The sequence below is a fragment of the Heteronotia binoei genome, chromosome 16 (genome assembly GCF_032191835.1).
Source record: "Heteronotia binoei isolate CCM8104 ecotype False Entrance Well chromosome 16, APGP_CSIRO_Hbin_v1, whole genome shotgun sequence".
In the NCBI taxonomy this organism is placed as follows: domain Eukaryota; kingdom Metazoa; phylum Chordata; class Lepidosauria; order Squamata; family Gekkonidae; genus Heteronotia; species Heteronotia binoei.
The window spans coordinates 7,307,940-7,334,649 of record NC_083238.1 but is presented as its reverse complement, the minus strand read 5'-3'; the positions used below and the strand labels follow the sequence as shown (position 1 = coordinate 7,334,649).

The window sequence follows — 26,710 nt, the reverse complement described above, 5'->3', positions numbered from 1 at the left end:
TCAAATTCTTTTTAGAGACAATGGTGTGCCATGCTCCAACAGCAAATTATGTGCAGTGTGGGTAAAAATGATGCTTTAATTCCCCGAATACATTAAGCTTATTCTCTTTTCAGTTCTAATCATAATGGGATTTACTCTTGCTAAAATGTCTGTTTATCAGAATGATTCACAAGACTACTGTACTTCCCAGATCACCGAATTATCTCATTTTATGTACTTAATCAATGACTAGGGACCTGCAGTCTTAGGCCATTACCCCAGTCTTTCTGTATTTGATGCAATGGGCTAAGCCAGGGGTGTCAAATGTGTGGTGTATGGGCTGTATCCATCCCACACAGGGCTTAAATCCATCCCCCCAAAACAATTTCATTCTCCTGCTTCCTTTCTAGGGCTTCTACTGCTGCTGCACCATAACTGACTTTTCCCCAGCTCCCTCTGTGGCTCTTTGCTTCCTGCTTCCCCCCTCCCTTCTCTCTACTTCTCTCTATCTCTCACTCTCACTCACAGCTCTGTGACCATTTCCTGCTGCATGTGGGAGAGAGATGAAGACAAGCCTTTCTTTCTTTCTTTCTTTCTTTCTTTCTTTCTTTCTTTCTTTCTTTCTTTCTTTCTTTCTTTCTTTCTTTCTCTATCTCTCTCTCATGCACACACACACATAAACAAACAGCTTCTGCTTCCTTCTCAGGGGCTGCTCCTCCCCTTTTTTTGGGGGGGGGAGGAAAGAGAGAGAAAACAGCTTCTTCAAGACCAACGTGTTATTCCAGGTATAAGCTTTTGTGTGCAAGCACACTTCTCCTTTTCCTCCTCCTTCTCCTTCTGCTTCAGAGGGGTGATTTTATTTTCTTCTTTGTTTAAAGAGGGGGTCACTAAAGTGATCAAGTTTGAGCCTGCTTTTTGAGAGAGGCTTCCATTTTAAACTCCTCCCCTCAACCTCCCCCCCTTCCTGCTGCATTTTGCAAAAAGGGGGAGGAGAGAGCTCAAATTGAATGGACTAGGAAGTTTTCAATGGCTTTTAGAAGGCTTTCAATGTTTGTGGATTTACTGATGCAAAAAAAGGGGGAAGGGATGGAGGAGAGAAAGAGATATCAATTTCCCCCAGCGCAAGGAATTGATTTCCCACCCGTTGCTCCACAGGCACATTTTGAAGCATGGCTCCTTCCAGCTCCCCTTGCAGTTTCTTAATCCTTAAAAGGCAGCATCACAAAGCCACAAGGGGAACTGGAGGGAGCTGCACTTCAAAATGTGCCCACAAAGCAACTTGTGGGAAATCAATCACTTGCACCAGGGAAAACAGAAGCCTGGGGGTGAAGCAATGCTAGTGAGAAATCAGTCAGATTCCTCCTAGTCTGTTTCTTGCTCATTGACCATGCAGCTTCCCCATTCACTTTGCACCCACTGAATTCTGTGCAATTGGAATACTATTTGGAGAGATTATAGTTTGGGGGAGGTTAGATGTGTGTGTACTTTGACTGGGGAGGGTAATAGGAAGCTTTCCCCCTCTGGAGATTGCATTACTTACAGCCAGAAAGTGCTGAAAGTTAAACCTTTGCTGATGAAGTTGCAATGACATGGAGGCAGTTCAGAGGAGCCTGAATTGCTTTCAATTTGCAAGCCACACGATTTCGTTTTGGGAGGTGGGAACAAGCTGGAGGAAGTAGGCTATTTTCTTCTCAGCTGGGGAGCCAGAGTGGGGAAGGCTGCAACTTTGGAGGAGGAGGAGGCAACTATCTAGAGGTGCTGCTGGTAGAGAATAAAACTATTTATTATGGGAAACAACACTTCAACAATAGTCCCCTCCCACATCTCCCCTTCCACATATCTCTTTGCAGAGGTGTTCTCTTGCTTGATATCTATAGGTTTCTTAATGTAAATCCTACAAATGGCTTTGCTTCTTTTCCAGAAGTGGGGGAAGACTAAATAAACAAGCCATTCTCCCACGGTTGATGCTCGTATGTGAAAAATTGAAAATTAATTCGTAAATTGACATGTATCGATTTTTGGATGAGTGAAAGACAAAAAAAGACTTTTTTTTTATCATGCTTGTGCTAGGTTTCTGTAAAAGGAAATCAGATAGATACGTATTTGGATGAGTGCAGGGGATGAAATTCTCTCCTGCTTCCTTCTCTGTATCAGTACTTAGTTCTTGTGGCCCCTTCTTACACACCCAGGGAAATGCTGACCACCGCTTTGCAGTCAGGAAGGCATTTTCTCCAGGCCAGTTTGGCCAGGGGTCCTGGATGTGTTTTGCCATCTTCTGGACATGGAGAATACAGACAAACATTGTGATATGCTGGCTAACACATTTAGTAAAACGTTTATCAAGAATCTTACAAATCTTTTGTCACATTATAAAGAAGGACAACCTTACAATATTACGAAGAAAAATCCATCCAATGAGCACCCAGATCTCAGGAGTATTCCTATATATACTTCAAGACTACCAGCCTCTTGTTATTTTTCAGTGTGTGTATTAGGAGGAAGCCAGTCCTTAACATCTTCTGCAAAAGCCTTCTGGATGCAAAAAAAGCCTTTTCTGGATGCAAAAAAGCCTTCAGCTGCAAAAGCCTTCTGGATGGCTCCCAATACACACACTGTATTGTTTGTCCGTATTATCTCTACTATAAACTGTGATCTCATGTTGTTGCATCTTTTGAGATGGGGTGGGGAGAGGTATTTGTGAATTTCCTGTATTGTGCAGGGGGTTGGATTAAATGACTCTGGAGGTCCCTTCCAAGTCTATAATTCTATTATTCTCTGGGGTTGCTGCTGCCTCCTGTCTCATTAACAATGCTGGTATCTTCATGCCTACTATCCCTCTGCATATCACACCTAATCTAATCCAGTGGCTATTGCCCCCCCCCCCCAGTTGGAATAATGAGGCAGGCACAAATTCTGGGAGTAAAGGGCCACTTCATTTAGTTTAATATAAACGGCAAGGGCAACTGTGGGACAGGGCAAGCCAAGGGACCATCAAGTCTACCTCCTTGTCCTGGATTTGGGCGAGCACCAAAGCCCCAGGTGTGAGCCCATCATACAGGCTCCCACCCAGCCGGCCTGGCCCACTGATCCCCAAGTGGCATAGCCGGATCGCCAAAGGAGAGGGCATGGAATGGAACCGAGCTGTATGGAATTAGAGGGTGGGACAGGTATCTCCACCCTCCCCAATTTGTTGCTAGCCACCCCATGGGCGAGGTCACCTGCTGCCAACCCCATGACAACCAGCCCGTAGTCCCTTGAGCTGCCATTGCCACGGCACCTCCCTTTTGGACATTTGTGGTTGAGGCCATGCCCCAGGAAAACAAGCTGGCCATCCAAATATTATTAAGGGGCATAGGGCTGCCACCCTGCATAGGTGGGAGACTCTGCATGGGGGGTTGTCCAGCAATGGGGGACACCCCCCTGATACCCGCCAACAATGTATGCCCCTGCAGACCTGATGCCCCACTCGGTCCCCAAGGGCCCCATGGCCAGACTGCACCCTGCTGCATTGTGACCGACCTACCGTCTGCCTCTGGAGGGACCACTGCCACCGCGTCGGGCTCCTCAGGCTGGTCCTCTACTGGTCTTGTGTCCATATCACCGCCGCTGCCTTCTCCCGCCTCCTGTAAGGCAGATAAACGTGCAAGCACCTCCTTCTGAAAGGACATAGTGGCAGCCCTCCCTGAACCTTTCAGTTCCACAAATCTGCATGACTGGCCACTCACACCCCTGGCTTCCTCCAGTGCAACCAACTGCTCCAGAATGGCCCGCCTTGCCCGACTGTCCTCTTCCTCTTCCTGCAAAGGCTGCTCTGGGAGCGGGGGCTTATTGGCTTTCTTGGCTGGCTGTTTGCCCTTAGGCGGGCCCTGACCCTTTATGGGTACCATACTGCCCCTTGTAGCCGCTGCCTGACCCCTTGCTACCTCCACGAGCCTCCGCTTCAAGAGCTGGCCTGTCTCAGGCTATATCCCTAGGGGAATTCAAATGGGAGGGGAGGCCCTAAAAACCGGGTCTCTGCCTACCCCCAGACTGCACTCCTTTCCCCCCACAGGTGACCCCCCTCGCAGCCCGCTGTCCCTTGAGGGACTCTCGATGCACCCCCCCAAAAAAACGTTCCTGCTGTGAACTGCTCTGGCTAATAGAGCACCTCGTCGTGACCAAATCACCTGAACTGGAAACAGTCCCAGAGTCCGCACCGCTGACGAGCCCCTCTGCAGCACCGCCATTCCTCGGTCATCTCCACTGCTATTGCCGCTGCCCAAAGCCCGCACGACCGTCAAGCCTGCCTCTGTGCTCCTTCCCAGCCACTGTGATTGCGCCACTCACCTGCCGCCCCACCAAGGTTGCCCACTGCGTCCCACCTCCAAGTCCTGCAGGCCTGCCCCCATGTTGCTCTGAGCCGCGAGAGAACGAAAGGCTCCTTCCCTTGCTGAAGAGCGACTAGCAACTGCACCACAGGGAACAGGGCCAGCCTATCTAAGGCTTGCGCCTCACCCTCTGAGCTCCCGGATGACCAGGAAGCAGCTGACTGCCTCCGCACCTTCCGGGGAGGCAACCAATGGCTCCCAGCTTTAGCGGCCGATGGCCGCTCGCTGGGAGGGGGATGAAATTGTCATTACCTGCAATTGCCATTCAGCATCTGAAATCACTTTTATTAAGTTTATGTCTCTGGTACCTGGTGTTGCATTTTATAGCGTGTGTGTCCCAGCCCAACAAAGTGACATTTATATCAGATCCAGTAACAAATGAGTTTGACACCTCTGGGCTGAGCCTACTGCTAGGATGAATGGGACTAGATGTAGGATGAATGGGACTAGATATAGGATGAATGGGACTAGATGTAGGATGAATGGGACTAGATTTAGGATGAATGGGACTAGGTTTAGGATGAATGGGACTAGATTTAGGATGAATGGGACTAGATGTAGGATGAATGGGACTAGATTTAGGATGAATGGGACTAGATGTAGGATGAATGGGACTAGATGTAGGATGAATGGGACTAGATTTAGGATGAATGGGACTAGATTTAGGATGAATGGGACTAGATTTAGGATGAATGGGACTAGATGTAGGATGAATGGAACTAGATTTAGGATGAATGGGACTAGATGTAGGATGAATGGGACTAGATTTAGGATGAATGGGACTAGATTTTATAAACTTGAGTTCCTGGTCTTCAGTGTTGAGCTGCTGTTCACAGTTGCCCAAGCCACAGTAGATTTTTATTCAATTGCTGAGTTGTTTGGCATTTTGTTTCACTTTTCTCAGTTTAATTTATCTGTAATGAGCAATACTATGTGATGATGTGACTTCACCATGATATGGTTTGTGTGTCATGATCAGTGTTCTTCATGGAGCAAACCTTGAACCAGGTAAGTGGGTTTGCCAACCTCCTGATGCAGCCTAGAGATTACAGAGATAAATTACACTGGAGAAAATGGATGCTTTTGAGGGCGAACTGTATAGCATTATACCTCACTGACCTCTTGTCCTTCCCTAGACTGTGCCTTCTCCAGGCTGCTCCCCCAAACCTCCAGGAATTTTCCAAACCAGAGTTGGCAATCCTATATAAAGCTTCTGTTTATCATTCAGTACTATTTGAATCCTACATGTGGCCCAAACCATTAGAACCACGGTGATCAAAAATTGATAAATTATGCAAAACAAGTTTGCAAAATAAACACATTTGCATATGTTTGTTGGAAAATTTACTCTGTTTCCCCAAAAGCTGAAATGGTTTGAAAAGGACCACAGGAATAGATGGAAATAGATGACAGTGCTGAGGGACTGATATATGATATTATCCCACAGAAGTAATCTGCATTTGGCCTTTATTAGAACTTTATGAATACATAATCCCAGTTTTACTGACCTTTGGTAGTGGAAGCTCTGCTTTCTTCAGACATTTAAGATCATACTGCACATGTAGTCCACATAACTTTATCTGATCAAACTTTTTAATTTTTGTAGGTTATTTCTTGCAACCACACACACACACATCTGCACATTTTTACCTGTGCGCTAATAAACTTTGTCTCTTCTGTAGATCACTATGTCGTAATTAAAATCACGTTTTTCAGGGAGTAAAAAAAATCATCATGAAGCATTTTAGCTAATGACTTATTGCTCTGACTGTGTACATAACACGGGGATTAGATTTCTACTCCCTTTGAAATCTCTTTTCATGGCCTATTTATGGATTCAGATTTCATTGCACAAATACTCTGTTCTTCAGGAGTACGGCATTTTCATTTTAGTCTGTACTTATACAACATTGCTCTAATGGTAGTTGTATGGATTGTTCTTTCTAGCTTAAACACTGTGCTATTTTACCTTAATTACTGTCATTAATCAACTTCATCAGATAACACTGCAGAGAGACACCATAGGTGTTTAGTTTCTGAGACCCACTGCAGGGAAGTCTTTGTTATGCTTGCCAAATAGAAGGGTATTTTGAACCTTCTGACGGGCTAAGTTCAGGATAACTTACCAGGGAACTGTAAAGATCCAAGGTCAGTGGGAGGAACTGCACTCCTTCTCTGTAGTGCTTTCATCCTTGAGATCCCTACTCCGCTGTTCTGCTAAACTCCTACTGCCCTTGATACATGCCTATGGATGTATGTGCCGGATCATTCATACACTCTTCAAAGAAGCTGGCTGCAAATGCAGTTATAATTTAAAGAGACATAAGTATTATATGATTGTCCACAGTTGTTATTTTTTGCATACTATTATTATCATTTATTCGATTTATATCCCGCCCTCCGCACCGAGAGGGGACTAGAGACCCAGGCTTATCTTTAATACCTGCTAGTGTTAGCCTTTGTGAATGTCAGTATTTTCTATCTGTATACTTATACTAAGAACACTTATGGCTAAGTGGGATCAACGTGGATAGTAGTGGGACAGGAACTGTAAAATACTTAAAATGTTTTAGTTATTTTAAAATGTTTATATTCCACTATCACCTCAGACGTGAGGTAGATAATAATGAAACACTAGGTTGCAAGGTAGGCTTCCCAATCCCCAGGTCCCATTTTTACAGGCTCCCCCCCACCCCCAGCCAGCTGGCCGATGACGGGAAGCCCCGCCCCCACAGTCACCACGTACTTCTAGAGCTCGGGCAGGTTTAGAGACCTGCAAACAGGTCTGTTTTTAAAAATGTGTGCCTTTAAAGTTGAGCAGGAAACAGGAAGCGCTTCATGGGGAAGGGTCAACAGCAGTTTTGTCAGAGCACAGAGCCTCCGTTTGTTTTGCTTTCATTTTCAGAGCAAGTAAAGTTGTGGAGGAACCAAACCCAGTAAGTGTGTGTGTGTGTGAGAGAGAGAGAGAGAGAGAGGGAGGGAGGGAGGGGGCAGGCGATTCCCTGGTTTGGAGCCCCCCTCCCACTTTACAAAGCTTTAGAAAGTGGGGAGAAGGAAATGTCTACTGGGAACTCTATTATTCCCTATGGAGAACAATTGCCATAGGGAATAATGGGGAATTGATTCGTGGGTATCTGGGGCTCTGGGGGGGATGTTCTTTGAGGTAGAGGCACTAAATTTGCAGCATAGCATCTGATATCTTTCCTCAAAACACTCTCCAAGTTTCAAAAGGATTGGACCAGGGAGGCCAATTCTATGAGCCCCCAAAGAAGGTGCCCCTATTCTTCATTATTTCTAATGGAGGGAAGGCATTGAAAAGGTGTGCAGTCCCTTTCAATGTGATGGCCAGAACTCCCTTTGGAGTTCAATTGCACTTGTTCCAACCTTGCTCCTGGCCCCACCCCCAAAGTCTCCTGGCTCCACCCCCAAAGTCCCCAGATATTTCTTGAATTAGACTTGGCAACCCTATTGCAAGGACATAAAACAATATTCTATTTAACAAGATTGATTATTGGTTTAGAACATACAAAATCTAAAAATATGCATATTTACTGCTTTAAAAGCACACAGAATTACAAAACTACTCAAAATTAGAAACATACCATTAAAAGGAACATATCAAAATTTGGCAGAACAGTTTACCTTCTACCAAATGTCCTCAGGCTTTATACACCTTCCTAAATGTACCAAGGGAAAAAAGGCACTTTCTGCAGTTCCAAAGAAGTGGACCTACTCTGGAAAAAGTCTAAGACCTAGCTTTTTTCCGTTTAGACAATCCTAAGAAAAATGTGTATGTCTGTAAAGATGTATAGACACATTCTGTTCAGACCTCTCCATTTATGGTGCAGTCATAGAATTCTACAGGAGCTTTCTTCACTATAATTACCTCAAGTACTGTCTTCTTAACTCATGCCTTGCCATGACCACCTTGCCTATCGACATTTGACATTGTAGTCCAGATGTGAGTAATGAGAAATCTAGCTATAATAATATAGCCTATGCCTGTGTGGGTCCCACAAGTCTAAATGAGGAATAACATTTACATGACATATTGGTTTATACAGAATATTGAACAATGCCACACAGGTTCACATAGTATAAACAGTATATACCTGGATGTAATACACAATCTCTGGATCTTGCTGGAAATCTCTTTCTTCCAGTCCACCAAGGTGCTGTTTTCACTTCTCTTGAAGAAAGGGATTCAGTTCCAACAGACTGGACAGTTTAGTAACAAGATGATAATTTGTAGTTTGATAGCCCTGAAATAACATGACGATCATCATGATGGTCATAATCCAAGTTATGCTAAATTTAACACATGCATACCCATTTTCCTCATTAATTTTACATTACATTATAGGAAAGGATAGGACTGCATAAAATCTTATCTAACTCACCAGGGAAGCAAAACAAACAAACAAGCAAAAAGGACTTTCCTCTGATGACCCTCAGTGCAAAGACTCCGGAGCTGCTTGGCTAAATCATCCCATTTTAAAGTGTTCATAACATATGCAATACGGAGGTGCTTCAATGATATATTCTCAGCTATGTACAATCATTGGATTTACCATCCATTTGTGAAGGGTATATTTCAGCTAACATTATCAGCCTGCTAAATGTCCAAGCCGTGGTCTCACAAGTACCACTACACAGTGATTTTTATATTCGCACATACCTTGAACATCTGGGGGGGAAAGGCTTTCTGAATTGGAAAGACTGAGTATACCCCCCTCCCTGCTTCTCAGCTTGAGAGCCTGAAAAGTGCTAGGCTGAGAAGACCCTGAATGGGGGGAGAGAGAAGCCTGCCCATTGCCTAAAGGCTTTCTGACTCAATTTCTAGTATAAATCTATTTTGCAAAATTACCTGGCCTTGAGAGAGCAATATGCCAGGAAAGAATATTAACTACATCTACCCAGACCTCTCAATGTCAAAATAATCACATTTGTATGTTAATGTCCTCTTAATCTATTGCTTATTTGCTTTTGTAAACAGAATTAAAAATTCCCCCTGGAATTGTAGTTTCATTATTAATATATATTTCTGGGAGCCTATTCATCTTCGCGTCAAACCATCCTGTGTTCACTAACACACGGGCTTTTGCAAGCGCTTGCTTCATCCCTCCACTGATTTGAAGTCAGATAACATTTTATTTCAGAATGTTTGTGTTCTTTCCGAATATTTTACTTGGAATAAATTTAAAACTAATTAGGTTCTGTAAAATAGCAGCTAATCAGGGCCGGCCTAAGACTATCTGGCACCCCAGGCAAGGTTAACTTCTGGTCCCCCCCCCCCCCACCACTGCTAACTAATTTTTTTTTAAAAAAAGATGAATTGTGGGGAAAATGAAAAGCACAAAACTTGAAATTGCTCCCTGATTGGATAGCCAGATCTCAGAAGCTGAGCAGGACCAACTCTGGCAAGTATGTGAATGGGATGCCTCCTTGAAATAACAAAGTTGGGAGGGCAGACTTTATTCGGTCACCTCTCTGAATAACTTCCAGGCCCCCAGTAGAGCTCAATCACCAGAGGCTGACATGACTTCCAGGCGCACGTGTGCACACAGAGAGAGAGTTCATCAGTTAACCCTTCCTGCCCCAGGATCCTGCTTGTGGAAAAATGTTTCCTGAAGCCAAAGGCTCCTTTGCAGGAGGTGAAGATGGACCATGGATGGTCTTTTTGGGCCTGCACTCTTTCTCCCCTTCGTTCACAATTGGCTTCTCTATATTTCTCATTTATTGTTTTGGGAGAGGGGACTAATCCTGACATGTGAGAAGGAGAACGTTATTACCTCCCTCCAGTACTGCATGCCCAAAGGTTGCCAACTCTCAGTTAGGAAATTCATGGATATTTCAGGGTGGAACCTGAGGAAGGGAGGGACCTCAGTGAGGTATAATAATAAAGAGAGGACTCTTATTTCCCAGTTTGAGCCAGGGTGGCTTGTCCTCAAACACTGCATAGACACTTTCTAAAGAACATAAGAGAAGCCATGTTAGATCAGGCCAATGGCCCATCCAGTCCAACACTCTGTGTCACACAGTGGCAAAAATTTATACACACACACACACACACACACACACACTGTGGCTAATTTTCTGTGACAAAAATAAAATAAAGGATGGCCCCTCGACACTAAAACCACACACACACACACACACTGTGGCTAATTTTCTGTGACAAAAAATAAAATAAAGGATGGCCCCTCGACACTAAAACCAAAGTAATGTATAATTTCTCATAGCTGGCAGCTCAAAGTATTATAGTACCTCTCTCTTATTTGCATCAATTCAACATCCCATGGCAATAAACCTCAAGGCCATGATCCAGCCCTGATCAAGCACTTCTGCAACTCTCTGCCAACAAAGAGAGTTTACTTTTGAGGAAAGGTGCCTAGAATCAGGAGGGCAGGAAATGTCATCTGTTCGGACTCCTGGTTAGCTTCTTTCAGCAGCAGAGGCTTAAGCACAAGCCTTTTATTTTAAATTTGCATCTCCTTCTAAAAAGGCACTTCTTCCTCCCCCCCACCCTCCCCCCCCCATCCAGTGTACAAAAGTCACCCAATGTACCAGGAGCTAATGATACAGAAGACTGGTCAGATAAGTCAATTAGCATACATTATTTTACTATCAACAGAAAACATTTTCAGTTTCTGTCTTTCCTTTTTTCTTAGTTCTATGCAACCTCAAGATTACAATCCAAGAATGTAACAGAAACCTGGATATATGAGTGACTTGCCCGTCATCTGTTCTCACGCCCTACTGAACTGTGAAAATGAAGCCAAGCTGTTGAACCAAATTCCAGTTCTTTCAGTCATATTTGGCTGGTTCAGGTTCCAATTCAAAACCAATACATCCAATCAAACCTGTTAAAGCAAACAAGCAGAACTGTCTATAGTATTTATGTAAAAAATTACATCTCACATTTACCCACTGATTCTAGGGGTTTACAAAGTGATTAAAATACAGTAAAACATACAAACATGTCAACCCCCTCCCCACAAAAACTGAACAGAACGCTACCTCATTTAAGCCCCAAATGAATAAATTGATGAATAACGAAGTCCAGTAACAGAATAAAGTTGGAGTCCAGTGTCTCCTTTAAGACCAACAAAGTTTTATTCAGAATGTAAGCTTTTGTGTGCATGTACACTTCATCAGATGATGAAATGGGATACAGTGAGCAGTGCTACATATCAATCAATCATTTTATTTATATCCCGCCCTCCCCGCCAAAGCAGGCTCAGGGCGGCTAACAGCATTAAATCAAATACAGTAAGTTATACAATGATATTTAAAAGCAATAGCTAATTTAGCAATTTAATTAAAATTCTAAAATTAATAAAATTAACATCCTGGTGCTATTTCAACAGATGGTAAAAATCACTTAAGCAGTCTATCTTTTAATCGGTGAAGGCCATCCCGAAGAGGGTGGTCTTGCAGGCCCTGCGAAACTGTTCAAAGTCCTGCAGGGCCCTCACTTCTTCTGGGAGTTGGTTCCATAGGTGTGGAGCTACAACAGAGAAGGCCCGCATGCGAGTGCTCTGTAGTTTTACTTCCTTCGGCCCGGGGATGGTCAGCAGGTTCTTCCCTGCTGACCTCAGTGCTCTTTGGGGTTCATATGGGGAAAGACGGTCCCTCAGGTAGGCAGGTCCTCGGCCATATAGGGCTTTAAAGGTAATAACCAGCACTTTGTAATGAATCCGGTATGTAACTGGCAACCAGTGCAGTTTGCGCAGCCCTGGCTGTATGTGCTCCCATTTTGGGAGTCCCAATAGCAGCCTAGCCTAGCGTTCTGCACCAGCTGCAGCTTCCGGGTTCGGCACAGAGGCAGCCCCATGTAGAGGGCATTACAGTAATCCAGTCTCGAGGTGACCATTGCATGAATCACTGTTGCTAGGTCCTGACGCTCTAGGAAGGGGGCCAACTGCCTTGCCCTCCTTAAATGAAAAAAGGCTGACTTAGCAGTGGCTGCTATCTGGGCCTCCATTGATAGTGAAGGCTCCAGTAGAACTCCCAAGCTCCTGACCTGGTCAAAAACCGGGAGAGGTATTTCCCTCCCCAGAGCGCCCCGACCCGCGCAAAGGACTTCTGTCTTCGCTGGATTCAGCTTCAACCCACTCAGCCTTAGCCAAGTTGCCACGGCCTGCAGTGCCAGGTCCAAATTCCCTGGGATGCAGCCAGGCCGGCCATCCATTAGCAGATAGAGCTGGGTGTCATCTGCATACTGGTGACACCCAAGCCCTTGCCTCCGGGCAATCTGGGCAAGGGGGCACATATAGACATTAAATAGCATCGGTGAGAGAACTGCTCCTTGAGGCACCCCACAATCTAGTGTGTGCCTCTGGGACAGCTCACCTTCGATTGCCACCCTTTGTCCCCAATCCTCGAGGAAGGAGGAGAGCCATTGTAAAGCCAACCCCCTAACCCCTACGTTGGTGAGGTGGTGGGTCAGTAGCCGATGGTCAATCGTGTCGAACGCGGCCGACAGATCTAACAGCATCGGCACCGCCACACCACCTCGATCCAGATGCCACTGGAGGTCATCTGCCAAGGCGACCAGCACTGTCTCCGTCCTGTGACCTGGACGAAAGCCGGACTGGCAAGGGTCTAGGACGGAAGGGTCTAGGACATATAGCTGGTGGGCAGTGGCTAAGTATGCAACATAGTACAAAGTTAGAATAGTATAAAGTCTTTTGGAATAAGTACTGCCTTGCCTAAGCCTAAGCAGTAAAAGGGCTTTCTAGAATTCCTCTGAGGCACTCAGGACCTGGAGCAGCTGCAAGGGCCCACAGCCATCAACCCCTGGCCCATGTGCACCTTCGCTGCCTGCCCATGCACCCTTCCCATTTGTGTGTGTCCTTTCACCCATGCTTCCAAATGCATGTGCTACCCAGTGCCACCAGGGAAGGGTGTGAATGTAGTGCATTGTGGCAGCAGTGATCCTGGCAACCATGGCCTTAAGCACTAGCTGTATGCACTGCTCAGCACTATCAGGAAAAGGGCATGCAGGTAGTATGGTAGGGAGTCCGGTGGTCAGCGGAAGGTGCCCAATGGCCATTTCTTGCCCAAGGCCTTCCAAAACCTAAAACCTGCCTGGGAGAAGCTGCTCCAGAAAATGAATGTGGCAGCTGAGAAAGGGAAGCACCTTTCTTGGCAGGATAACAGACCAGTGAGGCAAGCAGCATTCACTGAGTGTACCTCAACTGGCATGTGGATCATCCATGCCTACTGTTTCGGATGCTGACTTCTAGGTGCTTTCCTGACCTTGCATAACCCTAGAGATGAGCTTATGTCAGCCACCAATTCTGTGCACCCGTGTTGGATGGGGAAAGGAGAAGAGCCACTAGGCTGAACTGTACAGCATTAAAACATGTCACTTTTTAGGGATGCTCACAAGCCAATTGGGATGAGAATCAGATTCTGTGTTAAGGTCTGTGTTGTTGCTCCATCCACAAGTTTCAAATGAACATAGCTGAGTGCTTGGCACCAACTTTTTCAAATTACTATAGCTGCCCACCCACATTGACAAGCCCCTAGTATCTGAGACTTACTTGCTATATTTGTATTGCTGAGACAGCAAAGCATTGTGTGCTGTTTCTAGGAAGGGGGTGGAAATAATACCTAGAGCAAAAACAGGCACGTTATTTTTAAAAAGAGAAGATGGAGTGGGTGTCAGAAAGATGTGGGGGGAAGCAAAGAAAGTAAGAGGGATACAGACCTAAGGTTGTGCAGAGAAAGAGAATGAAAATGGCTACACAGATAGTGAGTCCAGTATGAAGACAGATATCAAGAATACAGCCATGCTTAGTGGCACAATAAAAAAGGAAACATGGTTAACAGGAAAACACCAAATTGATAATAGAATACCTTTCTGTCATTATCATGTCAATGTCATCCTCTTGAATTAATGAAGATGTAATCTTGGCCTTCAGAGTGATTCAAAAGTGTGAACTCTCAGCTTCAATTATTAATTGTCCATTTGGATGATGAGTGGGGCGTAGCTTTAGCTGTATATGCATAAGATCAACTAGGCCAGGCATGTCAAACATAAGGCCCAGAGGTTGGAAGCAGCCCATCCAGGGCTCTTTTCCAGCTTGTGAGCAACTAGTGCAAGAGTGGGAACAGGGAGGCTGCTCAGGGAGAGTGGTCAGAGCCACTCCAACCTCACCTTCGGCAATCAAGCATAACCCCTTCACTTCAGTGGCAGCCTCACTGGTAAGTTGGGAGCCACTGCAGCCATATTCATGCTGGCTTGGGGTTCCAAGGTGAGGTTGCACACCTCTCCATTCAGCCTGATGTATGGAAGGAACTACCAAAGAATAACCTCCAGGGGCCAAAGAACAGTTTCTTTGACTCATGGGGCTTATTCTTAGGCGGTTTCTTCCATACATCAGGGGTTTAGTCCTGCCAGTGAGCATATGACTCAGAGGCTGGGCCTCCCTCCTCATGGACCACCTAGTGACTTCAGTCATAGATAGCTGCTGTCTTGTGGGAAGACATTGCCAGTGAGCTTTGGTTATACTGGTTCCTAGGTGACCTTGAGCCTCTGCCACACATATGGCCTTGTACACATGGTGCCTGCTCCCTTGTCAGATGATCCAACAGCCTTTGGCCATTACAGCTGCTGCCGCATGGAAATGGTGAGGCTTGCTGGCAATTTCTGATTTGAATCCCCAGCATCACCCCACTATGAATCACCTGGTGGCCTTGGCCAGAGGTTGCCACTGCCACACAGGAGTCTCCAGGTTATAGGGCTTTGCTTGGCCTGGGTCCTGCTGTACACATGACCTTGCCCCTCCCCCCCATACACACTTCTGTAGGCAGGAAGGTTAGGGGGAATGCATAATGTCCAGTTGCCTCATGTTTTCACTATGGGGCCTGAGCACACAGCATTGAGGATGGGAGTGGACTGGGAAAGGGGCTTGACCCTCTCCAGGTGGTACAGGAGCATCTGCACCACTGACTCTGGGTTTACCTCTGAACCACCACCCCTAGCCCATGGAGCCTTGCAGTAAGGACACACTAACTTGGTGCTTACCAGCTGCATGTCAGAATATGTTTCATTGAAGTTGCCTTTGCTTTCTGAAATTATTATTTACTGCTTACTAACCTGAATGCTTAATAAATCTTTGTGCTACTAATCCAGATACTTTGCATAGTAACAAAGGGGGGAGTGAGAATGGATGTTACCAAAGTTCCAGAGGCCAGCCAGGCCTTTGAAGTGCAAAGTGCTCAGCTAACTTCCCAGGCGCCTCCTGAGCAGTGCAAGGACATCACCAGGAGGGGGATGTAACCATCAACTGTGAAAGATAAGCGGGCCTGTGAAAGTGTTACTTGCAGAGACTGTTTGTAGTTTATTATGGGAAATAGTTTAAATCCCACATCCTTTGAAGTGTATACATAAATGCCAATGGTTCAAGCTGTGTGTTATCAGTTCCAATGAATCCATGCTAGAGTAACATTGTAGTTATCAATAAATGCAACTTAGTTTTCAACAAAGACAAGTCTGATCATTTTGAAACTTCATTGAACCCTTTGCTGACACTGCAGTTCTTCAAAAACTTTGTATCTCCAGTACATGGTATTATGATTTATGGCACACATAGCCCAGCCCAACAACATTTATCTAACATCTGGCCCTCATAACAAATGAGTTTGACACCTTTGCACTAGGAGGCCCTGTGTGGGGAGGCTTGAAGCTTGTGAATAAGTGGTGCAGTTGTCATTTTACTTAAGTGTATAGCCTGAACTCCTTGTGGGTTAATGGAACATGAAGGCTCCAAAATACCAAGCTTTGACAAAGTAGGATAAGATTGTATCCCGTGAAGAGTATTAGTAGAACTTGTCTCACATTCCTTATGCTGTGGAGAAAAGAGAGGGAATGGGAGAGAGACGGAGCTTTTTCTGAATCCTTTGAAGTCAGTCCTGGGCAGGGTCGATGCATGGGAGTTGGTGAACTAGGTGATGGCTTAGGGCGCCAGCTCCCACAGGGGCGCCTCCCTCCCTCCCAGTACGATCGGCTTGGCCCCTTCGATCCCGCCTCCCCCCGGTACGATCGGCTTGGCCCCTCCGATCCTGCCTCCCCCCCCCCCAGTGTGATCTCTTCGGCCCTTCTGCTCCCACCTCCCTCCCTCCCAGAGCGATTGGCTGCACCTCGGCCATTCTGCTCCTCGCCCCCCCACCTCATCGAAGCTCTTCGACCACCCAACCCCCGACTTTGCCCCCCCCACAGTGTCGGCAAAGTCAGGGGAGGCAGCATGGTGTTGAACACGCTCAGAGCCAGCAGCTCTGAGCTCACCCACTGTCTCCCTGCCTTTGCCGAAGCTTTGCAAGCCTTGCAAGGTGGTGGTGGAGTTCCTGGCCCTCTCCCGCTTTAAAGCTTTTACTCTGGGGCTTTAAAGCGGGAGAGAGCTGAGAAAGGGGGGGGGGCACGTGCTACACAAGACCTGATGATGTCACTTCCGGTGATGTCATCGGGCCGCAAGCGCTACGCACGTGAATAGTGTGAAAAAAGGGTGGGGGGCCGATTTCAGTCTGGGGCACTGGAAAGGCCACCGCCAGGCCTGGTCCTGGGCAGTTAAGAATAATTTCAATTGTGCTCTTTCTTGGTTGACTTATTCTATGGAGATTTTATGTGTGCGTGTGCCCTTCAAATATAATAACCAAGGTGGTTCTTGGAGCGGGTGAGACCACATGAAGCATATAATAAGGAGTGGACTTTGTCAAAGCTTCTGTTGCTGAATGAGCCCCTTTGTCTGTGTACAATGAAATTCATAAATGCAGATCCTTGGCTGGGAGCTGACTATGTAGAGCTTTTAAATTTCTAGTTGTGTACTCCAGGTCCGAGGCTTCATATATATGCAGCATTAATGCATATGATTCCCTTAATAGGCAAAGCTATTAAGCTTCTAGAACTGCAAACATAACTTTAGAAGTATAAAGTTTTAATTTTATAAAATAATCCTCCTTAAATAGTTGATTTTTAAAATTATGTTAATCCTTATTAAGAGACTATAATTCTGCTCATAATACACAGAAAGGCTGCATAGCAGACAAACGCATAAAAAGCTTGCAGTTAATATTAAAGTGAAAATATTATGCAAATACATGACAGTGCCTTAGTAATCTTTATTTATTGGAACAGAACCAAACTGCCTATTAATTAGTCCTTATCTATTCTTTTCTTTAGGTACTGAAGAAGTAGAATTCAATTGTCCTCTGAATCATATTAAATGTATTGGCACAAACAAATGCATTCATTTGTCCCTACTCTGCAATGGCATGTATGACTGTTCTGATGGATATGATGAAGGTGTACATTGTCGAGGTAAGTGAATTCAGTGGGGGGGATACCTATAAATTTGCCATATAAGTCTTTCAACAGAGTGTTTCTTAAATTCTGGATTCTCAAGAAGCTAGAAAACATACTTCACAATCATGTTGTGTATTTAAAAAAAACTATATTTACTGTCATATATAATATACCTTGCAGTTATGTTTTGGCAGAACAAAGAGACAAGAGAACAACTTCTGGCTTTCAGACAATCGGTTCAGCTTTAGCTAGCTTGAGTTTCTTGTCTGTTGCAAAATACGTTAATGTTTTCCAGGGAAGTAGCATAAAACATGGAGGCGTTTAATAAAAGAGGCACCGTTGCTTCTTGTTCTTCAAGTTCCATCTCAAAAACTTACTCCTCATATTTCATATTTTGAGAGGGTTGTTGAAAGACCTGAGTCAGATTGAGGTGATGAGAGAGGAGGTCCTACAGCTGAACAAATTAAAAACTGACAAATCACCAGGCCCAGATGGCTTACATCCAAGAGTCCTGAAAGCTCTCCTGACAAAAATATCAAATTATTATTATTAAAATCTTCCTTCCTTCCTGAGGCCAGAAAATAGCAAGTCACCCTCATCTTTAAAAAAGTTTCCAAAGGTGATCCAGGAAATTACAGGCTGATCAGCCCAATATCAATACTTGGTAAATTAGTGGCATCTGTTATAAAAGATAGAATAAATAGGCATATTGATGAACAAAAGCTATTGAGAAAGAATCAACTTGGATTCTGTAAGAGAAGATCTTGTCTCACTAAACTGTTTGAGGGAGTAAACAAACATATGGACAAGGGTGACCCAATTGATGCTGTTTACCTAGATTTCCAGAAAACTTTTGATAAAGTTCCTCATCAAAGGCTCCTAAGTAAATTCAGTAGTCATGGGATAAGGGGACTCGTCTTCTGGATTAAACAGGTTAATTAACAGGACACACAGAGTGAGTATAAATAAACAGTTTTCACAGTAGAAGGTGATAAGCTGTGAGGTACCTCAGGGCTCAGTTTGGTGCTTTTTAACTTGTTCATTAATGATTTGGAATTGAGAGTAAGCAGTGAGGTGGCTAAGTTTGCAGGTGATGCTAAGTTGTTCAGGGTGGAGAGAACAAGGGAGGATTGTGAAGAGTTCCAGATGGATCTGTTGAGGCTGGGTGAGTGGGCATCAACATGGCAAATGAGGTAATGAGGTTCAACATAAGCAAGTGCAAAGTAATGCACATTGGAGCAAAAAATCCTAACTATAAAGACATGTTGATGAGAGCTGAACTTGTGGAGACTGAGTTGTTGGAGTTGTGTGATGGCAATAAAAAAGCCAAATGTTATGCTGGGGATTATTAGGAAGGGAACTTAAACAAATCAGCCAGTATCATAATGCCTCGTGTAAACTGATGGTGTGGCCTCCTTTGGTATACTGTGTACAATTCTGGTCACTGCATCTCAAAAAAGATATTATAGCATTGGGAAAAGTGCAGAAAAGGACAAGTAAAATGATTAGGGCATGGAACAGTTTCTCTGTGAAGAAAAGTTAAAGAGGTCAGGGCTATTTGGCTTATAGAAACAACAAGTGAGGGGTGATATGATGGAGACTGACAAAATTATGTATGGGATAGAGAAGGTAGAGAAAGGAATACTTGTCTCCCTTTTTCACAATACAAGAACTCGTGGACACTGAATGAAATTAATGAGTAGTAGGATGCTGGAAAAGAATCTTGAGAGTCCCTTGGACTGCAAGAAGATCAAATCAGTCAGTCCTAAAGGAAATCAACCCTGACTGTTCCCTGGAAGGCCAGATGCTGAAGCTGAAATACTTTGGCCACTAAATGAGAAGGGAGCGCTCACTGGAGAAGATGCTGATGCTGGGAAAGACAGAAGGCAAAAGAAGAAGGGGATGGCAAAAAATGAGATGGCTGGACAGCATTACTGATGTAACCATCATAAATTTGAGCAGACTTCAGAGGATGGTGGAAGACAGGAGGGCCTGGGGTGACTTGGTCAATAGGGTCACAAAGAGTCGGACTCGACTGTTCGACTGAACAACAAAAAGGTTTAGAACAGATAAAAGGAAGTGGTGGTGGCTATAAGGATTGACAGCTTCAAGATGGGATTAGATAAATATGTGGAGCAGAGGTCCATCAGTGGCTATTAGTCATAAGGTATTGATGGAAAACTATGTCTGGGGTAGTGATGCACTACAGTCTTAGTGCTTGGGGAGCAACAGTGGGAGAATTTCTGGAGTCTGTGATGGCCCTCTTGATGGCACCTTGTTTTTGGCCACTGTGTTACACAGTGTTGGACTACATGGGTCACTGACCTAGTCCAACATGGCTTCTCTTATAGTTTTCTGTTCATACTCTTTTGTTTCAAATATCTCTAAAAATTGTCCTTTCTTATCTGTTCTAATGGCCTATTAGGAAGACTTTTGAACATGCTGACCATAATAAGTTCTTATCCATAGTAAACTTTTTGCTCTCCTTTCCTTCTACAAATTTCCCCTTTTCAGTCTGTTGACAATACTTTGGTTAGGTTTCTTGATATTCTCTAGGTCACCGTGTAGTCTGTTGAAGTTTAACTCCTGTTTTTCACATTGTTTCATCCTGTCCATTCTGCTTTCATCCCATATTTCTTCCATTCCAATTTTGTAGTAATCAGTAGGGATGGGTACGCTATGGGAAAGTGTGGTTTGGTTTATGGTTCATCGCATGCCCAATTTGCAAACCACAAACTGTCATGAATTTTTAGCAGCCAAACAAACCAGTTTGCTTTCTAAGGTTTGTAACCTGGTAGAACAGAACCTGTGCAAGCTAGAGACACCAACATTGCATGGAATCTCCAGATGACTCTCCTCTACTTGCTCTTCAGATTTGGTGAGGGTTGGATTTATGAGGTCCAAGTTACATCCCCCAAAAGAAAGTGCCCTCAGGATAGATCTTTCTGGGGAAAGGACTGCTTCTCATTTTTCCAGAAAGCCCTTTCCTAGGAGCATCTTAATTTGTTTTTTTTGTTTTTTTTGGGGGGGGGGGACATAACCTGTATTGGGCCCTGCAAATCCAATCCTCACCATACATGGAGGACTGATAGAGGAGAGTCAGCCAGTGGTCTCCTGTTAGTTTGGTGTCTTTAGCTTGCACAGTATGTGTTCTATACACTACTGAACCTTCTGAACCTGACAGGTGCAGGTTCAGAAGGTTCAGGAGAATATAGAATGATTCCTGTGCAAGTTAAAGACATCAAACTTTCAGGGGATCTCTTCCAGATGCTCCCCTACATGCCCTCTAAATTCTGCCCCCCGTGGCTTTGAAATTTTGTAAACATTAGAATGAACAGAGACAGTGTCTGGAAATGAATCCACTCACAAATTGGCACCAACCTCTACAAACAGCTTTGTGGATCATGAACTGACCAAAATTCCATCATGAACTTTAGTTTGAGAGCCAGTTCATGCCTTCGCTACTAATCAGTCATGCTGTTCTTCATGCATTCCTTTCCACATCTGTCAAACTTGTTCTACGCTCAAATCAACATCTTTCAAAGCAGAGAGGAGCAAGAGTCCAGTGGTGCCTTAGACTAACAAAATTTGTGGCAGGGTATGAGCTTTCATGAGTCACTGCTACTGGACTCTTGCTCTTGCTTGCTGTCACAGACAGACTAACAAAGCTGCCCATCTTGATCACATATTTTAAATTATTCTAGACTCTCTTTAAGCTTTGAACATATGAACATATGAAGCTGCCTTCTACTGAATCAGACTCTTGGTCCATCAAAGTCAGTATTGTCTTCTCAGACCAGCAGCGGCTCTCCAGGGTCTCAAGCTGAGGTTTTTCACACCTGTTTGCCTGGACCCTTTTTTGGAGATGCCGGGGATTGAACCTGGGATTGGACCTTTCCTCAAGCCCATCCTTTAACCTCAGCCTGTTTCCCAATTCTGACATCTGGTCTGTAAGCAGGGATTGCAGTATTTCCGTATTTTAACAACAAAAGTTAAATATTAGTACTAGCAGCAAAGCCATGGTAAGTATGTCTTTCTTGATTGGTTTCTGTTGTTAGGAATTTGAGATGCTATGAAATAATAATTAGGGCTAGATGTTCTATACTTTGAACCAGTAAGCATTTCAGTGTTGAGTTTGTGCTTGCTCTATCCTGATTTGTGGCATAACGACCAACCATACTCTGTAATAATGGAAGCAGGAAGAAAACATTCCGTTATCTGAGAATTGTGTATATCTGGATATTTGGTACTTTAGTTAGTGACATGATAATGGCATTAATAGAAGTTGAAATATTCATATTACGAACTGATAGTCAAACTGGTCTTGAAAGAATCGAATGCTTACTTCTTATTCACAAATTTTAAAGATGTTATTTGCTTTAGTCCTACTTATAAACTGATCATGAATAATCTCATGTGATTTCCCATAACTTTGGTTAAAACTGCGACATCAATGAATATGCCTAATTATTCACATCTTGAATTTGTTATAAATCACCTTGCTGATTTATGGTATATTTAAATTGTGAAAGATAAAAAAAAAGCTTTAGATGTATTTTAATATTTTTGGTTATTTTCTCGATTATTTATTATTATTATTTTTTGCAAACACAGTGGCAATTACAACAGAATACAACTCAGATAAAAGAACAGCAAATGACAGAAACAAAACAATTACAAATTATTATTCAGTATCTGGCAACATCCAAGTTAAATTGAAAGTTTTATAAGCAAACCACTTTTTGTGGAGATGGAACAAACCTGCAATGGTTTTACAAATTATAAGAAAGTAGGTCATTTGAAACTGTGTCTCATGTGTTATTAGAACATTGTTGTTATGTCAATAGACGGCACAGCATTTTATCGTTAATTCTTGATATTATCTTAGAGCTTCCTGATTCACATAAACTGTTGTATCTATTGAACAACAAAGATGGGAACACAACTGATGCTGTGGCAAAGTTTTTGCAGGCTGCTCTTCTTATACGCAGTAATGTATTATAATTTAAATTTGCATTAGATTGACATTTGACTTATTTTTGTACAGATTTTAAACCCTTTTACGTGTGACCAAACTTTTATTTTGCAATATATTGAAGTACATTCACCTATTCAGATTCAAATATACTTCTCCAATACATTACATATTTCCTCCCCCCCCCCCACTCTTATTCATGACCTCCGCCGGTACTTAAAACAGATTAAAAGCATATTAGAGGTAAATTCACAATTATAGAATCTTAGTGAAGAAATAAGAGAGAAAATATATATATATATATATATATATATATATATATATATATATATATATATATATATATAAATATGTATCATTCACTAACCTTTTCACTAATAATCACTTAGCACTTATTAAACACATCGCACATAATTATTAATTCAGTTCCAGGGCTTCCTCTATCTTAGTCTTATCTTAACTCTCATATATATATATTTACTATGTAGCTATGTTCTACTAATACTTTTATCACAATAGCACAGTACCTCTTTATCATTAAAAGTTCGATTAATGTTGTCATTAGGGTGGCCAGACCGTCCCGGTCTCCCGGGACATTCCCGGTTCTGGCCACCCAATCCCGGCTCCCGGGCTGCCTATACCGGGACCATTAAAGCCTGTCGGTCACTTCCGGGTTCCTGTCCTGCATCTCGACCTGTGTTATTAGTGACAGGCTGCTTCGGCGTGCCGCTGCGCCGGCCCCCTGGGCCCCACAACGATGGGACCGATGCCACAGGGACGGGCTCGAAACACTCTATAACCCCTCAAAAGAACAGCAGTCTAGCTCGCTTCCCCCGAGCCCTGCCGCCATAAGCCTCAAGGGGGCTCATTTTGTGGCATCTCCCGGCGGGAGGGTGGCACCCGCACGGGACACATATCAAATGAAAGAGGGGGCGCAGGGCTATCAGAAACAGCCGGCGGAGGGAGTCGGGAGAGCACCCCACTGGGGGATCCACACCCCGAAAGTGATGAAGGTGGCGCAGATAGAGCCAACAGAGCAAACAGGACAAAATAAATAGGCTGCATTATGCAGCACAGTTGAGAAAGTGCCTTATCCCATATACTGATGAAGTATATACAGGATTTCAGAACAAAATTGTTTCCGGCGGTGATATTTGGGGGATTTTTGGGGATGTCACAGGAAGTGCTGTGAAGTCACTTCCTGTTTCCGGCAGTGGCATTTGGGGGAAATGATGTCATTTGGGGGAAATGATGTCACAGGAAGTGATGTCACTTCCCATTTCCGGCAGGTGACGCGGGGAAATGATGTCACAGGAAGTGATGTCACTTCCTGTTTCCTGTGGTGGCATGCCGTCACCGGAAGTGACGTCACTTCCTGTTTCCGGCGGCGCGGGCGCGCTTTGCGCGCACGCACCCCTACCTCCCCCCCCCAATGTGTCCCTGGCTGGCCTTCAGACATTATGGTCACCCTAGTTGTCATGCACTACTAAATATCTTTTCACCATTATAAAATGTTTACACAAAGAGTTATCTTTCCCTAACCCTTTCTCTATAATTCCCTTAGTGCTTATTAAACACAAAACCCAAAGTTATAAAACCAACTCCGGAATTCCAACTGTCTTGATTTTATCTTAACTCATATATACATAATTACCATGTAACTATATTCTACTAATTCAATAATCACAATTCTTCTTTATCATTTAAAGTTCAGTTAATGTTGTCATAAACCACTAAGTGGCTCTTCACCCTCCATTGTATTTCCACGTAACTTTGGAATTTACTCCAGTCTTCTTTAAATTTCTCCAAATTGTTGTCTTTTAAGATTCTAGTAAGTTTGTCCATTTCACTCCAGTTAAGAACCTTTAAGACCCAGTCCCATTTTTCAGGTATTCTGTCTTGCTTCCACATTTGCGCATACAATGTTCTCGCAGCTGAAAGCAAATACCACAACAATGTTCTGTCTTGCTTCGGAAAGCTTTCCATTTGTAATCCCACCAGAAAGACATCTGGTGCTCTCTAACTATTATAACCCAAGATTTTCGAGATCTCCTGTTGAATCATTGACCAAAATTGTTTCACCTTTTCACAAGTCCACCACATGTGGTAAAAAGAACCTTCATGTTTTTTACATTTCCAACACCTATCTGAGACTTGATTACTCATTTTTGTTAACTTTTTAGGTGTCATGTACCATCTGTACAGCATTTTGAAACAGTTCTCTTTTATGTTATAACACGTTGATATTTTCATTGAATTCTTCCATAGGTGTTCCCACGTCTCCATTTGTATTTCTTTATTAAAATTAATCGCCCATTTAATCATTTGAGGCTTCACCACCTCTTCTTCTGTAGACCATTTCAATAACAGTTTGTACATCCTTGAAATCAATTTTTCATTCTCGCCCAGCAGCATTTTCTCCATTTCTGTTTTCTCAGATTTTAAACCCTTTTAGAATGTTCTTTTGTTTTGACTCATGTTGGCATGTTTTATCTATTTGTATGTGTATGTGTGTACATCTATTTTTTTCCCCTCTTTTATCCCTCTTTTAGTGCTAATAAAGATAACTGAACTAGAACTAAAGAAAGCAATACAATATGGTATTTGAAAAAGGAATATTGCCATATTTACGGTGAAATATCAAAAGCGTCTGAGATTGGGAATGCAGTCCTGTATCTTTTTAAAAACAGTTTCACGTTCCTCCTAGATAGCTAGCAGGATCATGTAGCAGTCATGGACCTTCAGGCATTTCTTAACTCCAATAATTTGCCATTGCAAATTTTCCCGTTGCCTGTTCTGGGTGCCTTTGGGATCTGGTGCAAAATACCATCAGTGGCACTTCCATCATTCATTCACTTTATGAAAAAGTTATTTTCAAAGTTCAGGTATATGGAATAGCAGTCTCCCCCCCCCACCTGCTAGTGTTAGCTTTAAAGATAGCCAGGTTGGCCCATGTACTAGTACGGGAGCCTCATCTTCCTTAGTGGCTCTGCACACTGCTTTATAAGATCAGACAGCTGATCTTTTGAAAATATTTTTAAATGTTTTCTTCAATTTCAAAATATTCATGGAAAAATCAGCCCAAAACTGTAGGGTAAAGTTATTGAGAGGGCAGTGGCAGTACAGTTACAGGGGTTTTTGGATGATGCTTCCGTATTGGACCCATTTCAGTCCGGCTTCTGGCCGGGCCATGGGATGGAGATGGTACTGGTCACCCTCATGGATTATCTCTTGAGACATCTGGATTAGGGCGGCTCAGCAGTGCTGCTGGAAAACCATGGGAAGCTCCTGAGTAACCAGTCACATGCTCGCAGCCTAACTTACCTCATAGGGCTGGTGTGATGATAAAATGGAAAAGGGAAGAATGATGTAAGCCGCTTTGAGTCCCCATTGAGGAGAAAGCCAGAATATAAATAAAAGTAAATAAATAAATAAGCTGAGAGATTGGAACATGGCCTGGTAATAAGTACATGGCATACAAACCGAAGTCACTAACAGTGAAATGCTATGCAGAGTTACACCAGTCTAAACCAATTGAAATCATTGGGTTTAGATTGGAGTAACTCCTTTTTAGGAGATATTCTGTTAGTGAAGCGGCCCTGTGGCGCAGAGTGGTAAAGCAGCAGTACTGCAGTACTGTGATCTGAATTCTCTGCTCAAGAACATAAGAGAAGCCATGTTGGATCAGGCCAATGGCCCATCCAGTCCAACACTCTGTGTCACACAGTGGCCCAAAAAATTATGTGTGTGTATATATATATATATATACACACATACATACATACATACACACACACACATATTTTTATCTACCCCCCTCTTGAAGCTGGCTATGCTTGTAAGCCGCTTTGAGTCCCCATTGAGGAGAAAGCCAAGATTTAAATAAAAGTAAATAAATAAATAAGCTGAGAGACCTGAGTTCTATCCCAGCGAAAGCTGGTTCAGGTAACCGGCCCAAGGTTGACTCAGCCTTCCATCCTTCCGAGGTCGGTAAAATGAGTACCCAGCTTCCGGGGGGGGGGGAGTGTAAAAGACTGGGGAAGGCAATGGCAAACCACCCCGTAAAAAGTCTGCCGT

The 26,710-nt window shown here is 43.6% G+C and overlaps 1 protein-coding gene across 1 annotated transcript in view; it reads left to right on the top strand.

Moving 5' to 3' along the window:
• The window catches only part of LRP1B (LDL receptor related protein 1B), a 1,229,602-nt gene that overhangs the window by 212,619 nt on the left and 990,273 nt on the right, over positions 1 to 26,710 (top strand). Inside the window, exon 3 of the mRNA XM_060257450.1 lies at positions 17,536 to 17,673. Coding sequence (XP_060113433.1) covers positions 17,536 to 17,673 — 138 coding nt within the window. The remainder of the gene's footprint in view (positions 1 to 17,535; positions 17,674 to 26,710) is intronic.